This window comes from Microcaecilia unicolor, chromosome 7, assembly GCF_901765095.1.
Source record: "Microcaecilia unicolor chromosome 7, aMicUni1.1, whole genome shotgun sequence".
Classification (NCBI taxonomy): domain Eukaryota; kingdom Metazoa; phylum Chordata; class Amphibia; order Gymnophiona; family Siphonopidae; genus Microcaecilia; species Microcaecilia unicolor.
In genome coordinates, this window is record NC_044037.1 from 180,642,300 (window position 1) to 180,669,488 (window position 27,189).

The 27,189-nt window shown below is 41.6% G+C and overlaps 1 protein-coding gene across 1 annotated transcript in view; it reads right to left on the minus strand.

Moving 5' to 3' along the window:
- Positions 1 to 347: 347 nt before the first annotated feature.
- LOC115474743 (potassium voltage-gated channel subfamily H member 8-like) overlaps positions 348 to 27,189 on the minus strand; it is a 625,512-nt gene continuing 598,670 nt past the window's right edge. Inside the window, exons 12-14 of the mRNA XM_030210385.1 lie at positions 21,236 to 21,342; positions 14,765 to 14,811; positions 348 to 1,180 (exon numbers count right to left, since the gene is read on the minus strand). Coding sequence (XP_030066245.1) covers positions 401 to 1,180; positions 14,765 to 14,811; positions 21,236 to 21,342 — 934 coding nt within the window. The 3' untranslated portion in view covers positions 348 to 400. The remainder of the gene's footprint in view (positions 1,181 to 14,764; positions 14,812 to 21,235; positions 21,343 to 27,189) is intronic.

The following is a 27,189-nucleotide window of genomic DNA, read 5'->3' on the forward strand; positions in this document are numbered from 1 at the left end:
TTAAACCAAGCAGTATGTATTTATAGCAGATGACACACTTGCTCTCTCTCTCATGTCAACATTTTTTGGCTCATTTTTGGACAAAAAGAGACCATGCTAAAATAAATATCTAAGGGTACCCAGTCTGCAGTCAACCTTCTTTCTTCCCTTCACCTCATTTGTTTAATTACTTGGAACACGTCCTTTTTAGCAGCTCTGTTGCAAAAAGTAAAACTTGCAGCATCTACTCATTCTCTCAACTAGATTTCCTGGCCTGTGAGCACTATGATTCCTATTCCCTCCCCCTCCCCGTGTCCCAAAATAAATAAATATCAAAGTCTCTTCCTCAGTGCAGGATTTCTTCAGCTGAAAGCTATTAAATAACAGTGCAATAATATGGCGTTTATTCACTTGGAGTCCCTTAAACATTGGTGCCCTCATCGTCAATAAACTGGATGATATCTCCCTGTGACCCTCCTGATGAGCTCTGAACCAGTTCCAGTGATGCAGTTGAAGAAGAGGATTCTTTCAAGTCTTTTGGAACTATTTCTGGACCTAATAGGTCCACTACCCTGTCCGTTAAAGAGTCTGAGCCCTCAGGTACACAGAATGGCCGCACCAAGGATGGGTTCACACTGCCTTTCTTTGTCTCAGGCTGTCGACTGAGATAGAGGTGAGGTGCTGCCACTGGAGATGAAGAAGTTAGTGTCACCGTGCTCTTGTTGGTGAGCTCTGTCTGTGGTAAATAGTTGTGACATGGAGATAGAGTCTGGTTTATAGTCTGAGAGGCACAGGTTCGATGACCCTTGTGATGGTGGCATGAATGTCTCAAGAAGGAATCCAGGGATAAAGCTGGGTGGACATTCTTCCTGGGTAGGTGACCTGCAGGCTCTAAGATAGGATGCGATGGTGGTAATGGCTCAGTCTCGGAGTACATTTCGGTCCACGCATTTGCCTGGATGTAATCAGGTTTTGTTTGTGCAGAAAAGTTCAGTCCAGTGATGCTGCTGATGGCAGCCTGTGACTGAAGGCTACTGCTAAAGCCACTGCTATTGCTGTAGGTGTTATTGAGGTTTGATGTTAAGAGGCTGACTGCAGGGGATGGAATATATGTTTGGGTCAGTAAAAGAGGACGAATAAGCTGAAGCATCTCATTCAGATCCTTGCTCAGTTGAGTCACTTGTTGGGTAAGGCTGAGCATCTGTAAACAAAGATATCACTGTTACTGGCTTGCACAGAAGGGTAGCAATACGTATGACAAAACAAGTATAATGGCATTTTGGAACATATGTGTTATAGCTGTAGATGGAGTAGCAATTTAAAAACTATGACAAACCTACTACCCTACCATTTTCGGCCAACTCTTCGGTCAGTTGTTGATTCCTATGTCCTTAAGTTACACACAACACTTTTTTCACTTAGAAATGAAGATATTTACAATAACTACAATTCATGCTTTTCTGCATATAAGCATACTTTTAATTGTATTCTTTGGGGTTCTCATGCTTATTATACTGTGAGAGGATATGTGGCAAAGTTTTTACTCTAGCTCAATGTTTAGGTTTTACCAAGGCTCTTGATAATTATATCTGTGCACACCATATGCTACGTTAAAGCTGTCATACTTGAAATGTTATAACTGCTTCTAAGTGATTCCTTTAATCTCATGTAAGCAGTCATCAGGCCACAGAAATGGTGTCCGATTGGCTGCTGCTGTATGAACGATGCCATTGGTCAGTATAACCCCATTCAGGATGTGTATGAAAAAAATGTGTGACCCTGGAACTAAGCCAGCTTCTTCCCACAAGAAGTTAAACAATAACAGGCTAGAAATCTTTGCTAGTAGTTTCCCAACTTGTCCATGAAATAGCACTCTTGATAAAGAAAATAGAAAATATAAGTGTTTAATTACAGCGCTTTTATAGTAGTGTTTGAAGGTGAAGAAATTTCTGGTTTAGTATTATTGCATGACCTGCATGTACATTTAGTTGGGCTTAGTTTGGGCAGAGCACAGGCAGAGTTGTGAAGTACATGTGTAGTTGCTAAAATATATTTGTGTAAATTCACACCTACACCTGAGCAAGTATGAACATACCCAGATGCCTTTTATATGTGATTTCTGCCGGTTTTGTGAATAGGCACCTAACTGTTCTTCCTTCCTAGCTGACCTGTTAGTAAAGTTTGCCTTTGTGAAGGTAGGTTTAACTTTTCCCTTTCGTAATAGCTTTTTTGCAACCCTCACTCGTTCATCCAAAATAATAGCATGGAATGTTGTTACTATTTGCTACTATTGGGTTTCTGCCAGGTACCAGGGGGCGGACTGACCATATGGGCAACTGGGCAGTGCTCGAGGGTCCAGAGGCGCTCTCTCCCTGCCTGCAAACTATGGCCTCTTTGAGGGCAGGAAAGAACCCCACACTTTTCTGCCCACTTTCGCTGCATTTTCAAAATGGCTGCTTAGACTGCCCTGCAGCAGTCTCGCAAAACTGCCAAGACCCACGAAACTACCACAGGAAGTCTCAGCAGCCATTTTTAAAACATGGCAATGCTGGTAGGGTTCTTTCCTGCCCCCCGAAGAGGCCACTTGACCACCAGAGCCCTTCAAGGTAGGACTAGGGAGGGTGCACTAGTGTGCGGTAGGGGAGGGGGGCAGGGCAGTGATGTGTGGATGGGGGGGACATGGGCAGTGCAGAGAGGGCCCAATGACCTTCACTGCCTAGGGACCCAGAGCACTGTCAGTCCGCCCCTGGGTCCTGGGTTTCTGCCAGGTACTTGTGTCCTGGATTGGCCACTGTTGGAAACAGGATACTGGGCTAGATGGACCATTGGCCTGACCCAGTATGGCTATTATGTTCTTAAAATATGTCAATGACAGGGTATCTGTTAGGGATGTGTACCAATGACTCCAGGATACTGTGACAGTAGTGGTGTATGATAAATAAACTTTAATGTAGACTCGACACAGTACTGTGTTTCGGCCACAGGCCTGCCTCAGGAGTCTAAAAAACATTTAAAAGAATATATAAAGATATAAATAATGAATATGCATATCACAGACAGCATACATATAGTGTTCATGTGATCAAAAGACATCAAAATAGTACTCAAAATATTCATACAAGTGTAAATGAATCAATAGTCACAGCAATAATATATAAAAAAATGGAGCTTAAAATATTCTAGAACTTAAATAAAATCTAAGGAGGATGAAACAAGATTATCAAAACACAAGAACAAGAGTCACATGCAAAATGGACATACATCTATAAAAATTATTAAAGAGGAATTACATAACTCTTACATACTCATATGAAAGTTTTGTGCACTTACAAAAGGGGAGGTGGTTGATCCTTTCCATAATAGAAAAGAAATGACATTAAAAGAACCTTAAAAAAGGACGTATTCATCACCATAGGCACAATGTAACAAGGGTAACCTATAGAACGGGTTTCTGAAAATGGATAGTTTGAAGCCAGCACAACGTGATTGTTAAGTGCGCCGTGAATCTTTCAAATTGTGTGACAAATAGACATACAGTAATAAAAATTACATAACTCTTATATTCACATATGAAAGTTTTGTACATTTACTTATTATTCACACATTCAGTATCTTCCTATTAAAACCGTTCGGAATGCTTAGTTTATTTCCCTATAGCCAAAATGAACTGCATTGCAGATAGACATATAACCTTAGTATCAAAAAGCAGCATGCTGCTTTTCTGAAATATATGGCAATGATGTTTGTGCAACTATGACTATTACACTGGGTTTCAAATAGACGGAGATTTCTGTGGCATGCAACATGTTATTTTAATAGTATGGTCGTCCATTTTCATTCCAGTTCTATGATGAAGCCCTTCTGACGTCATCTCATTTACGTTAGATAACCTCAGTTCCATCTTTTTTTGCGCCAAATTAAACTATTTAACCGCTGCTGTACTTTGTACACACCTTTTGCTCATTATTTATGCAGGACACTAAGCACTTTACCGTCTTTTACATCGCAAAAGGTCTTTTTTAAGGTAAGCTCTTCTTGAAATTCATTTATAAAGAAATCTGGCACTTATAAGAGGGAAATATAGATGTCTCTTGGGTACGGTCTCAGTGGCTGCATAAATTTATAATTAATGAGACTTCGTTCTCTTTGGCTTCCATAAGCTGCATACTGTTTATTTTTTTTTTTTTTTGACAGATTACTCGATATCACATATATTTAAATAAAAAAGTGAGGACTGTTGTCTGGGATCATGTAGTACTCGCCAAAATTACAACCCCGGCTTTTTACAGAAAATCCACAAAGGTGCCACTCTCGCTAGGTCCACATTTACTTCATTTGCTGTATACTGAGGGCTTTTATCTCCACCACATTATGTGAATATACAGCTCTTTCTTATTGGTCTGTGAAACTTATGCACCTTTTATCTTCCTTGTAGACCTGTTTTATCAGGACTGTATACACGGAAAAAGAACCACAAAGGTTTGTTTGTCATACATTTGCACCTGTAGAACAACCTTGCACATAATTTAACACCTTATGAAACCCTTTATAATAGCTTTCAGTCTGGGATACTTCACGCACCTTTTGATATATGCTTGGCAAACACCGATTAAAGGATATTACTCCCAGAACACTAAATTTCAGAATCTGCATAATAAGGCGGTTCATTTCTATGGTAATCAATACGTCCTTTTTTAGGGCCCTTTTAATGCTATTCCTTTCAATATAGAAAGGATCAACCACCCCTTTTTAAAAAATGTATAAAACTTTCATATGTGAATATAACAGTTATGTAATTACATAGTAACATAGTAGATGACGGCAGAAAAAGACCTGTTCGGTCCATCCAGTCTGCCCAACAAGATAACTCATATGTGCTAATTTTTGTGTATACCCTACTTTGATTTGTACCTGTGTTCTTCTGGGCACAGACCGTATAAGAATCACGTTGTGCTGGCTTCAAACTATCCATTTTCAAAAAGCCGTTCTATAGGTTACCCTTGTTACATTATGCCTATGATGATGAATACATCTTTTTTTAAGGTTCTTTTAATGTCATTTCTTTTCCATTATGGAAAGGATCAACTCCCCCCCCCCCTTTTTTTAAGTGCATAAAACTTTCATATGAGTATATAAGAATTATGTAATTCCTCTTTAATAATTTTTATAGATGTATGTCCATTTTGCATGTGACTCTTGTTCCTGTGTTTTGATAATCTTGTTTCATCCTCCTTAAATTTTATTTAAGTTCTAGAATATTTTAAGCTCTATTTTTTGATATATTATTGCTGTGACTATTGATTCATTTACACTTGTATGTATATTTTGAGTATTATTTTGATGTCTTTTGATCACATGAACACTATATGTATGTTCTCTGTGATATGCATATTCTTTATTTATATCTTTATATATTCTTTTAAATGTTTTTTAGACTCCTGAGGCAGGCCTGTGGCCGAAACACAATACTGTGTCGAGTCTACATTAAAGTTTATTTATCATATACCACTACTGTCACAGTCTCCTGGAGTCATTGGTCCACCTCCCACTTCTCTGTTTACACAGGGATGTGTATGGAAATATTTTTGGTTAGGTTTGTTTTTGATCAATTACCCCTGTTCAATTTGTTTCAGATTCCAAATTATTCAGATCTTTGTTTCCAATCAAGTCAGTGGGGTCCATTTGTAATGACCCTTGCTTAAAATGATTGGTTTTTTTTTTGGCAGAGGTCTGCAATAGAGGCAACAATACTCCAATGCATCAAGCATGCCACGAAAACCCCACAGCAACAAAAGAGGGACAGAGGGTACTAACAGTGGCATGAAGACTCAAAATCACGCACCAAGATTGTCAAGAAGACCCCCAAGACACAAGGCAAAGCAGCACCAAAGTTGTCAAGAAGACCCTAAGAGGGGTAAAATGGTGCCAAAATTGGAATGAAGACCCCTAACTTTTTTTTTTCTTTTTACATTTTTTAATTTATGCAAACATATACATATAATTCAAGCAACACACATTTGATACCAGAAAAAAAGAATAATTACCAGGAATAATTTCAAAATGCTATAAGCATATATAAAGAAAAAATATCAAACATATAAATAGCAAGAGGCGTATTCACTCGCAAATGCGCAGTAGAGACCCTCTCTGTCCCGCCCCCACGTCAATACGTGATGATGTGGGCGTGACAGAGAGGGAACCTGCGCACCTGCGAGTGAGGGAACTGCCGTCGCCACCACTCCTCCCCCACCCACCCGGAGTCGCCGCCGCCACCCACCCACCCTCCACCCGGCCTGGGTACCTGGCTTCACTATTCAAACCGCTGGAACGCAGCACACAGCTCATCTGAGCTGCTGTTGGCCTTCCTTACCTGCCTGTGTCCCGCCCTCGCCAACATTACGTCACACGAGGGCGGAACACATGCAGAAAAGAAGGAAGGCAGACGGCAGCTCAGATGAGCTGTGTGCTGCGTTCCAGCGGTGTGAATAGTGAAGCCAGGTACCCGGCCCGGGGGGGGGGGGGCTGCGGTGACCTATCCGGGGGGGGGGGCTTTCAAACCCCCTCCTTCCTTTACTAGCCCGTTTTTATGGGCTCAACGGCTAGTATACTTATATTATTGAGGACTAAAGAGAGCCCACAGAAAAAAAATGAAAAAACAACATCTATCTTAGAAATGATTTAACAAGAGTGACGGAACAGACTATAAGTCATTGTCGCTACGTGTTAACTATAAAAGGTTACTGAAGCTCTTTCTAATTCCCCAGCCAGCAAAACATTTTGCCGCTGCTTAGGCTCAAAGAAAAGATCATTTTTACCACTAAAGGTCACAACAGATATAGCGAAAATTTCTTGAAAAAAATGGCACCTAATGCTAGGACTCTTGACCTAAGGGTGAAGAAATCTTTTCTGCACTTTTGTGTCACCTGAGCAAGATCAGGAAATGCGCACATTTTAGAGAAAAGAAACTACTCATGTAAATGTTGAAAGTAAAGATGTACAATAAAATCCCTTCCATGTTCCAGGGCAAATATTATCAAGAGCGTAGATCTTCCAGTAATAATCTCCAAAGAGCTTTCTAAAAAAGCTGCTACGTCCAGTAAATCTGGAGACAATGTTGCTTCTCCCAAAGGGGTTGATGAGCTACGAGCACCTCCAAGTGATTAATATTGAGATATTACAATAGGTGGCATATTACCATATCAACTGGAACTACCATAGGAGCCTTTGTGAAATTCAGCAGGCTTAAGTTGATCTTCCTTAACTGGTTTTCCAAGTGCTTCAGTTTCTGCTGCAGTGCTTTTCTCTCTTTTATTATTATAGTTTCCAGAAGTTTCACTTCCTTCATTTTCTTCTCTTGATTTCCCAAACGCTTTTCATATTTTATCTTAAGTTCTTGATGTACTCCCATCTTAGAGTTCACTATACCCACTGAGTGAAGATTTAAGGGAATTGTCTAGAGTTCGTGTGGCCTCCCATTGGGCATCCAAATCAACTACAGCCAATTTTTTCAACTCTCCAAATGAACAGATATTATCTCTGGAAGATGTTCTCTTACCAGCAGATTGAGTGATAACACCTTCCATGGCAGGGTGCTCCCTCTGATTAGGATCCAAACCCATAGCCCCTCCATTCTCAGAGAGGATACCTTCTTCTGCATCTGTGCAGCTGTGCCCTCCTTCCACACCACTGCTCTCCTGGGTTGCGGGGGTGTCAACTCTTGCTCTGGGGTAAGTGAAGTCCAGTCTGCACTTCAGTTTACCTCCAAGTTGGGTTGATCTCCTGAAGCAAGGACCATAGTTACAGTCATGGAGGAAATGCTATCTGGAGTCGTCGTCTGAACAAGCCGCTTTTGGAGCAATCGATAGTGGAGGTTTGTGAACATGGGTTACTCCTTACCACTTTCTCATTGTTCCAGGCACAAAGGGTGTATAATAGCACCAGCTCAAAACCAGCGAACAGGAACCTTCCTCTCATTTGTCTGTCCTTGGTGCCATCTTGGTCCCTCCCTGACCCAAACTCTTCCAAGCATTCACAAAGGAGCCCCAACAGGGCTGAATGGTGCTCTTTTGCCAATGGGTTAGGTTAGGGTTAGAATTTTGTGGGAAAATGAACTCATTAGAGGGGTGCATGAAGGACCAGCCAGTGGTTAGCCATATTTGATGGCAAGACCTTAGCTTTTTTTGCAATAAGAACTTACTTTTTTTTGCAATACAAGAAAGATCACATGAAAATACATGTGATCCCTACTTTGAAAGCAAGATTGGGATGATGCCTAAATATTCATCTCTACCTTTGCTCATACAATTTTATTTTACCTGCATATGGAAACCTGGCCCTTAGTGGTAATACCACAAAAATATAGCTAGATATCTTGATGGCCATATTGGACCCAGGCAGCCATGAGGTGGGAGTGAGTGGGCATCGTTTCCACCCACCTACTCACCAGGGACCCTGGTAAGCCTGGGGACGTGCATTAGAGGGGGAGGGGACATGAGGGGGGTAAAGGGCTTCGTAGCCCAACATCTATTTTTGAGGGCCTTCAAACCAAAGGAGGCTAGTGCCTATATGTGGGGGCCTCTTGTGTGTGTGTATGGGGGTGGGGGGGTTGACTATTGTGATAGCTGTTAGGGGATGGGTGATGGCAGGGGGATGGGGGTGATCAGTGTCCGTCAAATTCAGGTGATGGTGGGGGGAGGGTGATTTGTGCCTGTCAGCTGATTGTGTATGGGGAGAGAAAGTTGTCAGATGGTGTCAGGGAAAGATGAGGAGGCTAGCATCAGGGTAGGGCTGTGATATGGAGGGGGGTGGCCTGTCTTCATGAGACTGGTTATGTTGGGATTTAGTGCTGCCCCTACAACAGGCATTGATTCGTGCCAGAGCAGGTCTAAATCCTAAAATCCAGGTTTTTCACTGCAGATATGGATTCCCTATATGAAATTGGGAATGCACATCTGTATTATTGTCCTCCTCAGACTTCTCCCTCTCCCCATCCTCCCCATGCCCCCTTGCCATTTAGATGTAGTGAGCTTCTACACGTCTGAATGGTCCCTCTTTTGAAAGGAATTTAAACGTCCTGGCTTTTCCTGACATTTAAAAGGCTACCATTTAGCCGTGTGGATAATTTTAAAATTACCACCATGGAAATAATGGTTAATCAATAAAAACAAAGTGAAAAAAGAAGGAAATATCATCTCATACTTTTTTTTCACTTTGTTTCTATTGAGTAACATTAAAATAGCTTCAGACAAAAAATACCTGGTTTCCTTTTCATATATTCTTTCTCAAATCCCTTTTAAATTATGTTTCAGACTCCAAGGTGAAAACTGTTCAGTTTTCACATATGGTTTCCCAGGATTCCCACATTAAAAAGTTTGATGTCGCTTTTTGTTTTGGCCTATTTTCTATTCTTACAAATGTATAACCAGTAAGTATTTTCAAAATTCTGACAACGGGGCTAAGAAGAACATGGAAAGTAAGACAAGGTGCATAGCTGTATCATAATATGCAAATGAACCAAAATTGCTGGACTACTGTAGATTCTGTACAGGCTACAATATTCGGATGATAAAAGTAGTCAACTTTAAAGCTATAGTTTATTATGACTTTTCACAAGTAGCCTTCATTTGACTCGCCATTTATATAACGCCCTAAACCAGGATACCATACATAAATTATAACACAACAAAATTAGGGCTCCTATTAGTAAGGTGTTAAAATGGGCTTCTTACCATTTAGCACACCTAAGTAAAAGAAGCCCTGATTTCTATTGATAACATATTTACGATGAACTTATCACTGGAGGATGACTAGTGGAGGATACCAAATGACATTTTTTAACTGTACTAAGAGCACCAAGAAGGCGGCTTTTGAAAATCTCCCAATACCATTCTCCTAACTCTATAAAAGTTGCCAAAAACTGCACATGCAAATTTGGGCAACAGCCTATTTTGCACACACAATTTAATTGACTAATGAGCTGTGTCAATAATTGGCTTTTTAACAAGCAATTTTTGCACTAATTAAATTTAATTGGCATTCATGCACACAAATTTAGGTGCGGGTTTCCACGCCTAAAATTTACATGTGATCTGAAAAAGGAGGGTGCAGAAATGGGAGGATCATGGATGGAATGGGGGCATTCCATAGCTGGTTACAGAATAACAGGGATATGTGCCTAATGTACGTGTGTACATTTGCACCACATCAGGGCTGTGCCAATGTGGTAAGCCAGGTAAGCAATGCAGGGGGGCGCCTGCCTTCGAGGGGCCCTGCGGTCCCTGCCTTCCACTCACTTGCAAAATCTTTTAGCTGAAGTTGCGATTGCCCCTGCTCTCCTCCTTTTCATGGCAAACCGGAAGTGAAAGCAACAGCAGTATTCACTGAGGCAAGCAGGCTCTTCAAGTTATTTTAAAGAATGCAACCAAATTGCTATATATGCTGTGGTTTGGGGCTAATTCCTCACTCAGAGTGAGCTTCAGAGCTTGAACCGCATTCAAATTAAAGACAACCTGAAATTTTAAAAGTGCTAAAAATAAGTTTTAAAAGTATTTGTATTAAATCTAATTGCAGAATTCAGGTGCTGGGAGTCTGTACTTGGTTGTCATATGCTCAGATTTGTTTAAATCGTATGCAAATTAGTCCGTTTTTGGGAGGTTCTCATTTGCATATTTATGAATAAAAAATGATGGAAGTGTTTACAGCCTTAATGTTAGGGCATGGCTCTGATCAAAAGTGTGAAGTTTGGTCCAAAAACGAAGGGTTTATCTAGTGTTTTTCACTAAAAATTCCCATTACAGTGTCTGTATGTTAATCTGCATTCAAATAGAGCTCTCTGATTGGATGATCAGCTTTTGTTAGAAATCTGCAGGGAAGGGAACAGAGTGAGACAGCAACTGACTGTCGGTTTGGCCAAGAGAGACATGCAGCTGTGAGTTCCTGTGTGTGTTGACTGAAATTATAAAAGACTGCCAGATTATGTGGTAAATGAGAAAATATGAATGAAAAGAGGTTGGTGGAGATTGAAGTTTGAGATTTCTCTAGTGAAAAAGGATCTGAATATTTCAGGATTACTTGAAGTTTATGAAGAATAGAAAAGGGTGAATTTCAGTTTAAGAGTGTTTAAATCCTATAAGCTATATAAAGGCTAGGTAGATTTAAGTGACTGTAAGCAAGGAAACCTTAATATTTAATCTGAAATAAATATTTGATCTGAGATAGTTGATCAGAGACAAATGTTTGATCTGAATTATATCCTTTGGTGCAAAGGAGATTAGAAAAAGAATCTTTGGAAACTAAGAGGACTTTGCTCACATTTTGAATTAGCATTCCTATTTTGAGTTGGAATACATACAGTGCTATTTTTTTACTGAGGTCCAGCTTACTTGCCTGCTCCCTTCTGTTCCTGCTCTGCTAGACGGAGGGGGTGGGGGCGCCAACTGATAGTCTGCAGGGGGGCACCAGAGACCCTAGGCACGGCCCTGCACCACATTTCAGTTGGTGTAAATGGCTGCCCCTAAAGTTAGGCAAAATTCCCAGGTGTAAGCACTATTCTGTAGACTGCGCCTAACTTTAAGTGTGGCTTATAGAATAGCGCTTTTTTGGTGCCATATATAGACTCTAGCCCCGTATGTGTATTAGGGGAGACATTTCCAGTGGCAGGGTTGGGGTGGAGGATGCGCATGTTTACATGCCTACTTTTGGATTTCCAAACATACATGTGTAAGTTTTCACAAATTCCAAAAGTTCACCAAACTTTAGGCGCTGAGATTATGGCCACACCCCCTAGAAGTTGCATGCTATAGAATTATGCACACAGCTTCTAGAATACCAACTAAAGTCAGTTGTGTATGCAACTGCCAACTGATGCCAATTAACAACAATTTAATTATCAATCAATTACTAAATGAAGTTGCACATGCAACCAAACTTATTCTACAAATTGCCTGCTCTACTTTGCGTGCTAAGTGTAAATTGGGCACCCAATTGTATAGAATTAGGGGAAAGTGTGCTTATGTTGAGGGTAAATTTATTGTATAGAGGTCAACCACCAAGGTGGAGGAACAGGATCCACTACGAACGTATCTGGTCAAACAGAAAAGTAGTGTGATCAACAATACTCTTCCAGTGATGCCAGGGATACGGAGAATATCATTTGCACTTTATTCCACATATGAAAAGATGTTAAAAATGATGACGACGACACGGCACCTGTTTCGGCTAAATTGCCTGCTTCAGAAGTCTGTGTATATATGATAGAATCCAAAAGTAGCAAGGGATGCTTCACAAAAGGTAAATAAGGAGATTCAGACTTGAAAAAGACTATCAGTAAAAAAGGCACCAAAGAAATGTACTGCTTTGACTGTGGTGCAAAACTTCTTATAACCAAATCTCAGTCCAGAAAAATGTGAAAGCCTTGCAAGACGCTGAAAATTTATAACAGGTGCCCTAGGTTAGACCATGTAGGCACCTATTTAAGGGGCCCTTTTACTAAGGCACAAAGGCATGTACTTGAATCTGACATGCTCCAACTAGGAACTACTGCCCTGCTACCGCCTGCCTCTTGTGGTAATTCCACTTTTGACATATGCTCAAAACACGCGGTACAAAATATTTTCTATTTTCTAGCACATGGTACTTACCCGGCAGTAATTGGCAGTTTATCCGCGCTGGCGACTTACCGCGTGAGACCTTACCGCTAAGTCAGTGGGTGGTGGTAAGGTCTCTGGCCAAAAATGGAAGCCCTCTGGTCGTAATTTTGCCGTATGTCCATTTTCGGCCACAAAAAAAAAAAGCCTTTTTTTCCAGGTGCGCTGAAAAATTGACCTGCGTGTGTCGAAAGCACGCACCTACACCAGCATAGGGTACTTTTAGGTGTGCCTTAGTAAAAGGGCCCATTAAAGAGGCACACAGGTGCCTAACAGGCTCATTTTCGAAAGAGAAGGACGCCCATCTTTCGACATAAATTGGAAGATGGACGTCCTTCTCACAGTGTCGTCCAAATCGGTATAATCGAAAGTCGATTTTGGACGTCCCCAACTGCTTTCCGTCACAGGGATGGCCAAAGTTCATGAGAGCGTATTGGAGGCGTAGCAAAGGCGGGACTTGGGTGTGCCTAACACTAGGGCGTCCTCGACCCATAATCGAAAGAAACAAGGACGTCCCTGACGATCACTTGGACGACTTTACCTGGTCGTGTTTTTCTTACGACCAAGGCACAAAAAGGTGCCCAAAATGACCAGATGACCACTGGAGCAAATCGGGGATGACCGCCCCTTACTCCCCCAGTGGTCACTAACCCCCTCCCACCCTCAAACAAAATCTTTAAAAATACTTTTTTGCCAGCCTCTATGCCAGCGTCAGATGTCATACTCGGGTCCATCACAGCAGTATGCAGGTACCTGAAGCAGTTTTAGTGGGTGCAGTGCACTTCAGGCAGGAGGACCCAGGCCCATTCCCCCTACCTGTTACATTTGTAGAGGAAACAGCGAGCCCTCAAAAACCCACCAGAAACCCACTGTACCCACATCTAGGTACCCCCTTCACCCATAAGGGCTATTGTAGTGGTGTACAGTTGTGGGTAGTGGGTTTTTTTTGGGGGGGGGGGTGGGGAGCTCAGCACACAAGGTAAGGGAGCTATGTACCTGGGAGCAATTTCTGAAGTCCACTGCAGTGCCCCCCAGGGTGCCCGGTTGGTGTCCTGGCATGTGAGGGGGACCAGTGCACTACAAATGCTGGCTCCTCCCATGACCAAATGACTTGCATTTGGTCGTTTCTGAGATGGATGTCCTTAGTTTCCATTATCGCCGAAAATCAGAAAAGACCAAGTCTAGGGAAGACCATCTCTAAGGACAACCAAATTTCAGGATTTGGGTATCCCTGACCATATTATCAAAACGAAAGATGGCCTTCCATCTTGTTTCAAAAATACGGGTTTTCCCGCCCCTGGATGAGGACGTTTTGCGAGGATGTCCAAATCGAAACGAAGACGTCCCTTTCGATTATGCCCTTCCATGTATCTTTATATCATACCAACTCAAAAACAACCAGAATCTTGACTAAAATATAGCTGCATACATTTACACCAACTCAGCAGCTAGTATAAATTGAAAAATAAGACCATTTATTCTGCTAGCCTTATGTATCAAGCCCCTTTCTTATGGAATTCTCTCCCTACACAACTGAGAAAAATTCAGAGCCTATTTTATTTTTTTAGGAAAGCAGTAATAAAAACGTTTCTTTTTAAGAAGTTTTATAATTAGTATATATATTAATTTTCTTTGTACCAATATGAATTGATTGTTGTTATTCGCAGGATCTGCCTGTTTGAGTCTTCTTGTAATTCACACTGAGCTCTATGGGTAGATGTGGAATGTAAGAAGTAAAGTATTTCTATAACAAGACATCCACATTTACATGCCATTTGAGCACAAAAGGGTACAGAATACTGTCACTGTGTCAGTTTTGCGGGTATGTTCATACTTACACATGTAAGCAGCAGCAAAACACCTAAGCGCTATTCTGCAGGGGTGTAAATATAAGGGGAGTGTTCACATGAGCAGAGCAAGCTGCTACTTTCAGTGTATGTACTTTCCTGCACGCCCTTTTCCACAAGTAAAATGTGGATGATTGTAAGTAAGTGAAAACTCACTATTTTTCATATTTACTGAAACGTTCTTCACTCCAAAAAAGAAAAATCTCACTGTGCATATAAAAGTAGACTGTTAGCTTTTGCCTGGTTAAATCTACTCAACAACTTTGATAAGTTTTGGGAATGTTGTTTACTTACTTCTTGATTCAACTTCTGAATACTTTTCCTGGTCTCTGTATTTTCTCCTGCAAGAAAAAATGAATAAAGAGTATCAGGCAGGTTGCGAATGTAGTTAAAAGTGCTGCAAGATGCCAGTGTTTTCCAGTGAATATAAACCATCAGTTCCCAACATGTTAGCAGGGGGTACATGGTACCCACATACAGGGAGATACTCTCGCTTTTTCACATTGATTTTACTGCAAATATTGCTGCCATCCTGCCATCGACCTAGGAACTACAAGCAGGTGAGTGGGAGGGAGGAGGAAGAGAGAGAAAGGAGAAGAGAGAGAAAGGAGGTGATGCTGAATAGGGGGAAGAGAGAGAAAGGAGGCGATCGTAAATGGGAGAAAGAGCTACAGAGATGGGCTGATGCTGGATGGGGTGGAAAGAGAGAGAGAGATGAGGTAGTGCTGGCTGGGTGGAGGGGGAGGGGAGAAAGAAAATGGCTGCATACCAGGGAAAGATGAAAGGCTATAGAGGCAAGGGCTGTTCAGCTTGGCGAAGAGACAGCTGAAGGGAGATATGACAGAGGTCTATAAAATACTGAGTGGAGTGGAACGGGTAGACATGACTCATAAGAACATAAGAATAGCAGTGGCGTACCAAGGAGGGGGGGCGGTGGGGGCGGTCCGCCCCGGGTGCACGCTGCTGGGGGGTGCAGCGGCACGCGCCTGCTCCTCCGAGTTCGCTAAACTTTGAGTTTAGCGAACTCGGAGGAGCAGGCACGCGCCGCGGCACCCCCCCCCAGCGGCGTGCACCCGGTGGGGGGTGTCATTTCGCCAGAGGGGGGGAGGTGTCATCTAGCGGGGGGGGGGGGGGGGCACGCTGCACCCGGGGGGGGGGGGGGCGCATCGGCGCTCCGCCCCGGGTGCCATCCAGGCCAGGAACGCCACTGAAGAATAGCCATATTGGGCCAGACCAATGGTCCAGTTAGCCCACTATCCTGCTTTTAACAGTGGCAAATCCAGGTCACAAGTACCTGGCAGAAACTCTTCCTACCAATTCCAGGGCAAGCAGTGGTTTCCCCCATGTCCATCTCAATAACAGACTATAGACTTTTCCTCCAGGAACTTGTCCAAACCTTTTTAAAACCCAGATATGCTAACAGCCGTTAGCACATCCTCTGGCAATGAGTTCCAGAGTTTAATTATTCTTTTAGTGAAAAAATATTTCCTCCTTTTTGTTTTAAAAATATTTTCATGCCGAGTCATTTAACCACCATGTTCAAAGGAGTGGAGGAGTGAGTTAGGAGTGTATGCTGAAACGGAAGTCGTTTACAGCTGAACCCGTGTCAGCGATGCCACTCCTAAACCCGTAAGAGCTATCAGCTTGGAGTTTTTGGCTCCCGTGGAGGTTACATTGAATATCATCTGGAAGGCGCTCCAGGACCTAACGGTGGTAGTAAATAATTTTGCTTCAGATATAATCTTATTAGTGAGCCACATGGATAATCGAATCCTTTGAGAATGAAAAAATGATACAGCAAATGAAGTTCTACAGGAGTAGGAAACGGTTAATATTTTGGAAATGATAATAGACCAGAACATTTTGAACAAAATGAATATTATTACAGATGATTAATATTGAGATTGCTGTTTTCCCAGAGTTCCAGGTATGACTCCTAAAATTTTTCCTCTGAAATGATTCCTCTTAGTATATTAATTCAAAAGGAGTGAAGCCTGTGAAACTGGGATTACCATAATCACTGGGAATTGGATTAGAGATTCAAGTGTTTGTATTGTTAAATAATTTTTGGCTTTAAAAGAGAAAAAAATGAAATCAGGTTTATTATTTCCACTAATATTGGACAATAAGTATGTTTCCAACGAAATTGACTATACACCGTCTTGGGTTTGAAGAAGCCAACCAGAAGATCAATGTAGAATAATGATTCAGATAAATAATAACTGGGGATAATCAGGTTAATACCACGTTTTCTTTGTTTACTGTTGTTTAATTGATCTCCTTGTCTTGTTTCACTCTCCCTATTTATTTTGTAGTCTAAGAAAGAGAAAGATTGTCTATAATCCATTTATCTAGTTGAGATTGTGTTCCTCTAATATTGTATTAATGTACAGTCATCTCTGTATTACTGTTTGCAAGTGACCCTTGTAAAATGAAAAATTACAAATAAATAATTAAAAAAATAAATTATATATATATATATATATATATATATATATATATATATATATATATATATATATTCATGCAATTTCATTGAGTGCTCCCTGGTCTTTGTACTTTTTAAATGAGTGAAAAATTGATTCACCTCCACCTGCTCCACACCACTCAGGATGTTGTAGACCTCAATCATATACCCCCCTCATCCATTTCTTTTCCAAGCTGAAGATCCCTAATCTCTTTAGCCTTTCCTCATATGGGAGCAGTTCCATCCCCTCTATCATTTTGGTTGCTTTTCTTTGAAACTTTTCGAATTTTGCTATATCTTTATTGAGATATGACAACCAGAATTGAACACAATACTCTAGGTGAGGTCATACCATGGAACAATACAGAGACATTATAATGTTTTTGGTCTTATTTTGAAACCCTCTCCTAATTCTGTTTGCTTTTTTGGCTGTCGCTGTACACTTGTGTACTCTTTCCAAAAATACAAGGACTAGGGAGCACACAATGAAGCTACTAAGTAGTACATTTAAAACAAATTGGAGAAAATACTTCACTCAATGAGTAATTGAGCTCTGGAATTTATTGCCAGAAAATGTGATAAAAACAGTTAGCTTGGCAGGGTTTAAAAAAGATTTGGAAAAGTTCTATAAGAAAAAAATCCATAAACCATTATTAAGATGGACTTGGGAAAGTCAACTGCTTATTCCTGGGATAAGCAGCATAAATCTGTTTTACTCTTTTGGGATCTTGTTGCCTGATTTGGCCACTGTTGGAAACAGGATACTGGGCTTGAGACAGAGAGAAGATGGCCACATATTGGGAAGGAGGGGGGGGGGGGAGTCAGAGAGATGCTTAACCTGGGGATGAGGGAATGGAAGAAAAACAATGGGGGATGGAAGGAAGAGAAAGTGAGAGAATATGGACCTATGGTGGGAGAGAGATGCTGGACCTGAGAAAGAGGCAGGAGTGAGGGAAGTGAGGGAGAGGTGCTGAACTATGTGGGAATAGTGGACGATAGGAAGGAAGCTTGACACATGGAGGGATAGGGATACAGAGGGGACATGCTGGGCATGGGGGGAGCAAATGAACACAGAAAGGAGAAATGCTAAGCATGGGGAAAGACAGGGACACTAAGAGAGGAGATGCTGAGCATGGGGAAAGGTAGGGACAGAGAAAGGGGAAGTGCTGAACAAGAGAGAAGATACAGACACAGAAAGGATATATGCTGAACATGGGGAAAGGTAGGGATGCAGAGAAGGGAGATGGATGATGAACACGAAAAAGAAGAAATGTCAAATGGACAAGAGACCCTGGTAAGACATTTAAGAGAAGAAAGAGGAATGCAGAAACCGAATATGTCGGTATTTGGACGTTCATGCAATATGGATGTCTAAATGCTGTTTTTCAGATGTGCAAAACACGAATAGAGCTTCTAAAATAAACACCATTGTTGCCACTTCTATGCCCATTCAGCAGCACTATTTAAGTGCCACTGAATGTGTAAATAAAGGGTAATTCTAGAGGCACTTAGTAGCTACCGGGGGGGGGGGGGGGGTAAGAAAGTAGATATGAAGTTAATCAATAAGGATACCAAAAGAAACAACACAAATTTTCCTTAGATTACAATTAGAATGGGAGTGGACTCAAAAGCCAGAAGAAAAAAAACAGGCTTAACCCCCCCCCCCCTTTTTTTTTTAAATTCCCAAAAGTCCAACAGCTAACACTAAAAGGATCTTCTTCATATCCCTTGCTCCGGGGTAAAAAAGGCATATTTAGTTCTGCCTAGTTTAATCATACATTTGCTTGGATGTGCTAAGAAAAATGTAGCACCAAGATCTCTGGTCTCTTATCTCATGGTCAAAAATTGTTTCCTTCTCTCCTGCTTAGTTTTTGTTACGTCAGGTTAAATCCAAATCTGTTTGCCATGGAATAAATCCGACGTGTGCCTAAAATACAGTCTCAAAATGGCTTTTAAGTTCTATTCAAAAACCAGGGAAACTAATAAAGTAGCTCTTTCTGAGGATTTGGTCAAAGACTCTTCTAAAATGGCAGAGAGATTATTCACATCCAGCTGAATTCTCTGGTCCTGTTCACCCTCCAGTTCCCTGGGAATTCCGTGTGGATAAAGGAATATAGTATATTTTATTCACTGGGGGAATAGCTTCACAGAAACTTTTAAAACAGTAATGAGATAACTCTTGAATAAATCAAGAAGAGGTATTCCAGAGCAGCTCGGGCAGTTCAGGAACCTAATGTTCAGCCTACGAATGTAATTTTCAATATTTTCAAGCTTTCTATGACTCACAAGGTTATCCTTCACCGCAGAAGTTTTAAAGTCATTAAACATTTTTTAAATTTCCTTGTATCTGATTGACCTGAGATAAAAAGTCTTGTTTAACCCGCTCCACTGCCTTAGTTAAATCCTCCATCTTCTGCCCCAGAGCTTTTACCTCAATAGATGTTTTACCAGTCACAGAATCCAATTCCTGCAGCATTCTGCAGATATGATCAAGTATAACCTCCATGAGAGAAAGAGGAAAAACCCCTTCTCCTGTTGTCTTCCCATCCTGTCTTACAGTGCCAACACCAGCTCCCTCCTTAGCAGTGCTTCCCGCAGCAACTGTGGCATCAGGTGGCACCACCTGCTGGGCACACGCAGACACAGATGCTAGACATAGAGGAGCAAAGGATGCTGGGGGCAAAAAAGATGTTTCAAGCCCCTACAGGGTCAGTTCTCCTTCCTCATACCCCGCTACAGGGCGTGCCTCCCCAGACAACAAAGGGGCTTCGATTAAAAAATGGTCTATAGGCTGCTGGCCCAGAGGTGGCCCCCAAGATGCAGAGGAGCGCTCTTGATCACCCCTTTCCTCTTTATGTGAGGCATAAATGGGAGGAAAACAATTTCCAAGCAGAACAACTATGACCCACTCACATAGCTGAGCCTGCTGCCATCTTGGCCACTCCCTACCAGTATTTTGGTCTGTATAAAATGCTAGCATCAGTGGTAGAAAACATGCCTACCTTGGAGTAGAGAATGACATGGGGACCCACAGTAAGCGAAGGGATGGGGACGGGGCGGGGATGGGGACAGAGCCTGTGAAGATGGGGACAAACTTTGTCCACGTCTCACTTTCTACTTTGAAGCCTGTTAATGAACTGGACTGTTATTTATGTTTGATTTATGCAGATGACATTATTTCTATTTTTTGGAAAAACAAGTAAACATTCTGGCCATAGCTAGCAAAATTTGCATGGGGGATCCTGTACATCCTGCTACCAGCACATCTTCTAAGAATACATCTTCTATTGCAGGAGGGACTGTGGAATCCTGAGATTGTTGATGAATTCTTATTCATCCACAGATTAAAAAATCATAACAGTTCTTCATAGGGTTTATTTCTTCCCTCTAGGGCATACAGAACGGGTTGTATTTTGTACCCCTGGACATTTTAACAGGGTGGATTAGGATTCCTTGGGATAGTAGAAATTAGCTAATGTTGGGGTCGGAAGGGTAGAGGGTAGTGGTGGTGGTGAGGAAGGTTATTATAGTTGCTCGCTGTTATTATTGTTTTCTATTTGTAGTTTATACACAACAGTTGCACAGCAAAGTTTTCCTTTTTATACTTTAATAAAAAGATTTAAATATAAAATCATAAGTGTTTGAAGCTTCTGCAGATGAGAACAGAGCCCATGGGGATGAGGCGGGAATGGGGCAGAATCTGTGGGGACAGGGCAGGGACAGAGACAGGGCCTATGGGGATGGAGATGAAGCCTGCAGAGATGGGAAAAGAGACAGAACCCACGGGGACGGGGACAAATTTTATCCCTGTGTCATTCTCTACCTTGGAGGCATGGCCATTTATAACTGCTCTTGAACAGGTATAAATGTCCGTGCCTAACTTAATCAAGAACAGATACAGATTAAAATATTTAATAAGCTACATGTATACTTGAGAATTCTATGCTCCATCTAAACTTCTCCCCTGTACACACCCTACTGGCAAAGTGATAACGTTTTTTTGAATTGTTGCATTTTTAAGGATTTTGCTGTTGTATATTTTCCTGAATAAAACATGTTGAAATGTAATTTCTTTATTTGGATATTTGTGCTGTTTGTAATCTGCTTCGTATGCTCTGAAGAGGGAAAAAGTGGAATATAGATTTTAAAATTAAATATTGACCTCTATATTATAGTTGCTTCTTGAAAAGGAGTTTTTCTTAGCAACAACTGTCGCCCTCACAAAGAAACATCTTGTACCGAAACTAGTAGAGAGCCAGAGGTAGAAAGGGCAGTGCTGACACCACACTTCTGGTTACCTGTGCTGCAAGATCCTGGAGTGCTGTCCTGGTTCAGATGCTTCATGCAGAACTCAAATGTCTTCCCAGCCGAAGGAGAGCTGTCAGTTTCAATCCCATCCACAAATCTGCAACAAGCACAGTGAAAAACAGAATATGTAAAGTGTTAGCATTTAGACAACAAAGCATGGACAGAAAGGACTCTAAGAGACAGGGCTTTTTTTTTAGAGGGTACTTGGGGGTACTGAGTACTGGCACCTTTTCCACTGTCTGCTAAAATTGACCCATGGTCCTAATATTTTAATGAAAGAGCTCAGGCTCTACGTACAAATTCTGCCTTGTCACAGGTTCTGTGACTGGTTGCAGGGGGCCTGACTATTGTGGGATGGGTCCCTCAGTGATCACCCCACCCCTGAAGGGTGGCCTGGCATTTGAGTACCAGCACCTCGCTAGAAAAAACGCACTGCTAAGAGGGAATGGGATCCTTTCTCCCCGGGGAACTCTCAAGTGTTTACAACGTGAAATGAGACAAGGTCCATATTTTTGGCAAGTCTGTTCATACATATCTCAAACCCTCCAGGCCTCTGTGTTACGATCAATGCAAGGGTTGTTTTCAGAAATTAATCTGACTTAATAAAGCTAGTACAGCAGTTGCAGCATTTCCATGTTTACAGTACCCAGAGCAAAGCAAACAGTTTATTTTCAGAGTGGCCATAATGTAATATTTTATTTCCTCTTGCACTGGTGGCAACAGCAGGGAGAACATTGACTGTGTTGTCCATGTTTAAAGGCGGTAATAAAAATCCATCAGAAACTAATATCATTAAATTGCAAAGGTTACAGCAAGGGGCACAGTACTTTCCTTTTCATATGACAGCCACACTACATTCTGTTCTATGTACAGTATATTGTATATAGCCTTGGCCACAGTACAAATAACAAGGCAATATATTTACAATTCCAAATTAGAAAAATGTTTGAAAGGGCATGCCTTTTGCGAAAAGTGCGGTTTATAATTAATCTCATCAAAAAGGAAAAGATTACTCGAAAAGGAAGTTGATAAGATGGCTTTTTCCCATTGTACTGTAAGTTATATTTGGTTGATAGAAGACACGATGTTTCTTGTGTTCAGTCTTCTAATTACCTAAGGGGCCCTTTCACTAAGCCGCGTAAGCGTCTACACATGCCCAATGCGCGCCAAAATGGAGTTACTGCCCGGCTACCGCATGGCTCTTGTGGTAATTTCACTTTTGGCGCACGTCTCAAAAAAATTATTTTTATTTTCAGACTCGCGTATCGGACACGTGCCAAGTGGCATTTGCTGCATTACCACCCGGTTACCGCATGAGACCTTACCGCTAGGTCAATGGCTGGCGGTAAGGTCTCAGGCCCAAAATGGACGCGCGGCAATTTTCATTTTTCCGCACGCACGCGTCTACATTACTGCAGGCCATTTTTCAGCGTGCTATTCTCAAAGGGCCCCTACTTCTCTATAGCGTCTTTGTGCTGATTAAAGCACTTCCACAATTTTATTTATTTATTGGTATTTATTAACTGCCTTTATGAAGAGATTCACCCAAGGCGGTGTATAGCAGGTACAGTTTAACATAAACTTACAGTTCAGTTAACAATATAACAATAGTAAAATGACCAAATATAAACATAAATACAATAATGAGGTAAACATGGAAACAGCAAATTGAAATCTTATAATAGGACTACCATGAAACAGTATAAAAAATATACACATTTAACAGCAGTGCAGAACAACAATATAACAGAAATATGATAAATGTCAGTACAATACAAACAATACCATAATAGACAACATGGAAGAACATTCAAATAACAGAAAGAATTCAATGTCAGCATAATATTAATGAAACATCTAATAAGTACTCATTATAACATTCAAATAGCTTTTCCCGATTTGTTTGGGCCAAGTGTCCATTTCATGTCTATTCAGTATTTACTTGCTACAGCTGTTATCATAAGGCTGGGGCTTGGGTAGGGCGTTGGGGTTGGAATGGGATTGGGGCTGGGGGGGGGGGGGGGTTGGAGGTAGGGTATTGGCGTTCTCAGGCAGGTCCTGGTGTCCCCCCTAGCCAGTCTGGTTTTCAGGATATCTATAATGAATATGCATGACAAAACATGTAGGAATGAACCACGGTTTTCAAAAGAAGAAGAGAAGAGGCACCAGATGAAGAGCGTCAATTCAAGAATATATTTTAATCATACACAAATATTTCTTTGAATGCTGTACAAAGTCCACTAGAGGGTGATGCACCAAAGATGTGTTTTGGCACGAGTGCCTGCTTCAGGGGTCACAGTGTCTGAATATCACAAATAAAGTACATATAATAAATAAATAAATAAATAAAAACAAAGTGAAAAAACAAATAAATAGGAAATTAAACAATATCACACTTTCAAAGATAATTACAGAGAAACTATGAAATATTGAACACAAAAGTCTATCTTATGTTGAAATACATCTAAAAACATATATGAAATGTAAAATGTAAGGTAACTCATACCATATGCATATGAAAGACTACTACTACTTAATATTTATAAAGCACTACCAGTGTTATGCAGCGCTGTACAATTTAACACAGAGGACAGTCCCTGCTCGAAGGAGCTTACAATCTAAAGGACAAAAAGTGCAGTCAATCAAATTGGGGCAGTCTAGATTTCCTGAATAGATGAATAATGGTTAGGTGCCGAAAGCGACATTGAAGAGGAGGGCTTTGAGCAAGGTTTTGAAGATGGGCAGGGAGGGGGCTTGGCGTATGGGCTCAGGGAGTTTATTTATGTGGCCAAGTGCTGACTCCACTCCCAGAATGCCCTCAAAATAGTTGGTTTTGAGTTTGGTGCTAACTGGTTATTTTCAGCAACACTACCCGTTTAGGAGCCACTGGAAATGATCGGTTAGGCCTGAACGGGTGATTTAACCATCCAGGAGCCGTTTCTGGCAGGTTAAGTCTCATTGAATATCGACCCCTTTGTCTTTGGCTCCTGATTCCCTGGCCATTGTACCACTGAGTGAGGGAATCAAGGTCATTGACTAGCCTAGTTGGAGAAAAGAAGCGGTGAGCAGTGACAGGGTTTTTGAGTCTTCTGCACTTGCTCAGAGGTGTTAAGTAGTAGTAAGTAGTAGAAGTAGTACAAGCTGGAACAGGGAACCAGCTGACCGCCGCTTCCAAGAAGGAGGATAAAAGAGTGAAGCAGTAGAAGAAACTAGAGGAGTAACAGAAGATCCTGGTCCTGGGAAGCAGGAGGAAACATAGAAGATGTCCCTGGGGTCTACAAAGATAAAGAGACTTACAGTAAAAGATACAAAGAAGTTTAAGTCCTAAACAAACAAATAAGAGACTATGTGTTTGATACTATTTTTTTTTTTTGCTTTCTTCCGCTGCCTGTGCTTTTTTTTTTCTTACTATTGTGTAACTATGTGCTCCTTTTTACTTAAAAACTCTATTTTAGTAAACCCTTTTGGTTCAGTTCTAGCCTGCACTGAGGGGTCCTTTTACTAAGCTGTGGGAAAAGGGCCCTGCAGTAGCAGCGGGGGCTGTTTTTTCCCCTCACGCCAGAGCCCTTTATACCGCAGTGGGTAAAATGCCCCCCCCCCCAAAAAAAATGGCCATGCGGTAAGATAGCTTTTATTTTGAGGCCATGCGGCGGGAAGCACACTGCCACACATTGAGGTGGCAGTAAGGGCTCTTGCGGTAACCTGGAGATGCCCAATTAACTCCAGGTTAGCGCTGCACTATAAAAAATTTTGGGGTGCACCAGAAATGGTGCATGCTGGAGCTGGAACTGGGCCAGTGGTAATTCCAGAATAGCGTGTGGTAAGCCTGAGTTATTGTGTGCCAGTGGAGAATGGAAAGTATGGATTATTCCTGCCAATGGCCACCCCCCCCCCCCCTCCTAGTGAATACTAGTCCCAACCTGGACGCACCAACAAATGAAATATATTTTAGATAAGGCACTGCCTAATACTCATCTGGATAGGATGGGGTTATACATATTTTATAAAAGGCCCTGCCCTATGTGGGAGTAATTTTACAAAAGTTGTTTTTTGTGTATAAAGTATGCTTTACAAGTGAGAAAAGTTTTATAAAATTGCCTCCAACACAGAAAAATAGCTATTTAAAAACTGCCGCTCCTTTTGTGGGTAAACTGTGTGCCAATGGTTGTGACTGTCGGGACTTATTGGATTGCTTTGATTTCAACTGCTTTTTGCCGCCATTCTCAGAAGCTGATGCTTTAGGCCACCCCTTAGTCTTGCCTACCTTAGTGCTGGTTACAGATATTTCTTTCCTCTGTGTAATGTGTATATCTTTCCGTGGAATCTATACTGGGACTACCACAGAAAGGAAGTCTTGACCAGGCCTGGGGAAAGGGAAAGTGAACATGATACAAGTAATTTGTATTTTTTTATTTCTGTATTTTTTTGTATATTGTCATACTTATGTATTGATGATTATGTATTAGTGGTGTTTTATATGCCTGGTGTGTTGATTACTGAATTAATGGTGCTTTTATGTTAGTATTGATAATAATATAAACTGCTTTGATGTTGAATTTTTGAAAGGCAGTATACCAAATTCTAATAAATATTAAATATTAATGAACAACTGTGGCATCAAAAGTGTGGAACTCCAAAACTATAGTGGTATATCTGTAAAATTAAATGATAAAAGGATGAAATGACAATTATAAACCTGTCTGTGTAAATATAGCCATATAAGCATATCCAGAATGTTATATATTCCAGTAACAGAGATCTCTTAAGCACAAACTAAACTGTAACAGAGAGAACACCTTTGGACTGTGAAAACAGAGAGTTCAATATCAAAGCTTGGAAAAATAAAAGACATATTCATATCATTTCCCTGAAAATTGTACAAGTAAAGGACATCACCTGCTATTTTTCCCTATCACTTGGCATTTTTACCCAGATAGGGAAAAATAGCAGGTGATGTCCTTTTCTGATCCATTTTTTAGCGCACCTGTAAAAAAGGCCTTTTTTAAAATTTTTGCTGAAAATGGACTTGCAGCAAGATGAATTTTGCTACGCGTCCATTTTGGGTTTGAGACTTTACTGCCAGCCGTTGACCTAGCAGTAAAGGCTCACTTGGTAACTGGGCGGTAATGACCTACGTGTGCCAAATTTCACATGATGCGTGTCCGTTATGCGCACCCGAAAATAAAAAAATATTTTTGGGACGCTCGTATCGGACGTGCACCAAAAATGAAATTACTGCAAGAGCCTTGTGGTAGTTAAGCGGTGACTCCATTTTGGCGCACGATGGGCACGTGTAGACGCTTACGTGGCTTCCTAAAAGGCCCTTCAGTTTTTGTACCTCTTCTGAGCTGACAACTCCAAAGTGACACAAATATATGTTTTATTCCACCAGAAAACACACATAAACACCAATGTTCAGTGGAGTTCCTAGGGGGGCTGATACCCGGGGCGGATCCCCGATGCGCCCCGCCCCCCAGGTGCAGTGCCCCCCCCCCCCGGCGAAAGGACACCCCCCACCCCGGCGAAAGAACCCCACCCCCGGGTGCATGCCGCTGGGGGGGTGCCGCGCGCCGGTCAGCTTCATTTGTTTCCATGCTCCCTCTGCCCCGGAACAGGTTAGTAACATAGTAGATGACGGCAGAAAAAGACCTGCACGGTCCATCCAGTCTGCCCAACAAGATAAACTCATATATATTACTTTTTGTGTATACCCTACCTTGATTTGTACCTGTCCTCTTCAGGGCACAGACCATATAAGTCTGCCCAGCACTATCCCTGCCTCCCAACCACCAGCCCCGCCTCGCAACCACCAGCTCTGGTACAGACCGTATAAGTCTGCCCAGCACTATCCCCGCCTCCCAACCACCAGCCCCGCCTCCCAACCACCAGCTCTGGTACAGACCGTATAAGTCTGCCCAGCATTATCCCCGCCTCCCAACCACCA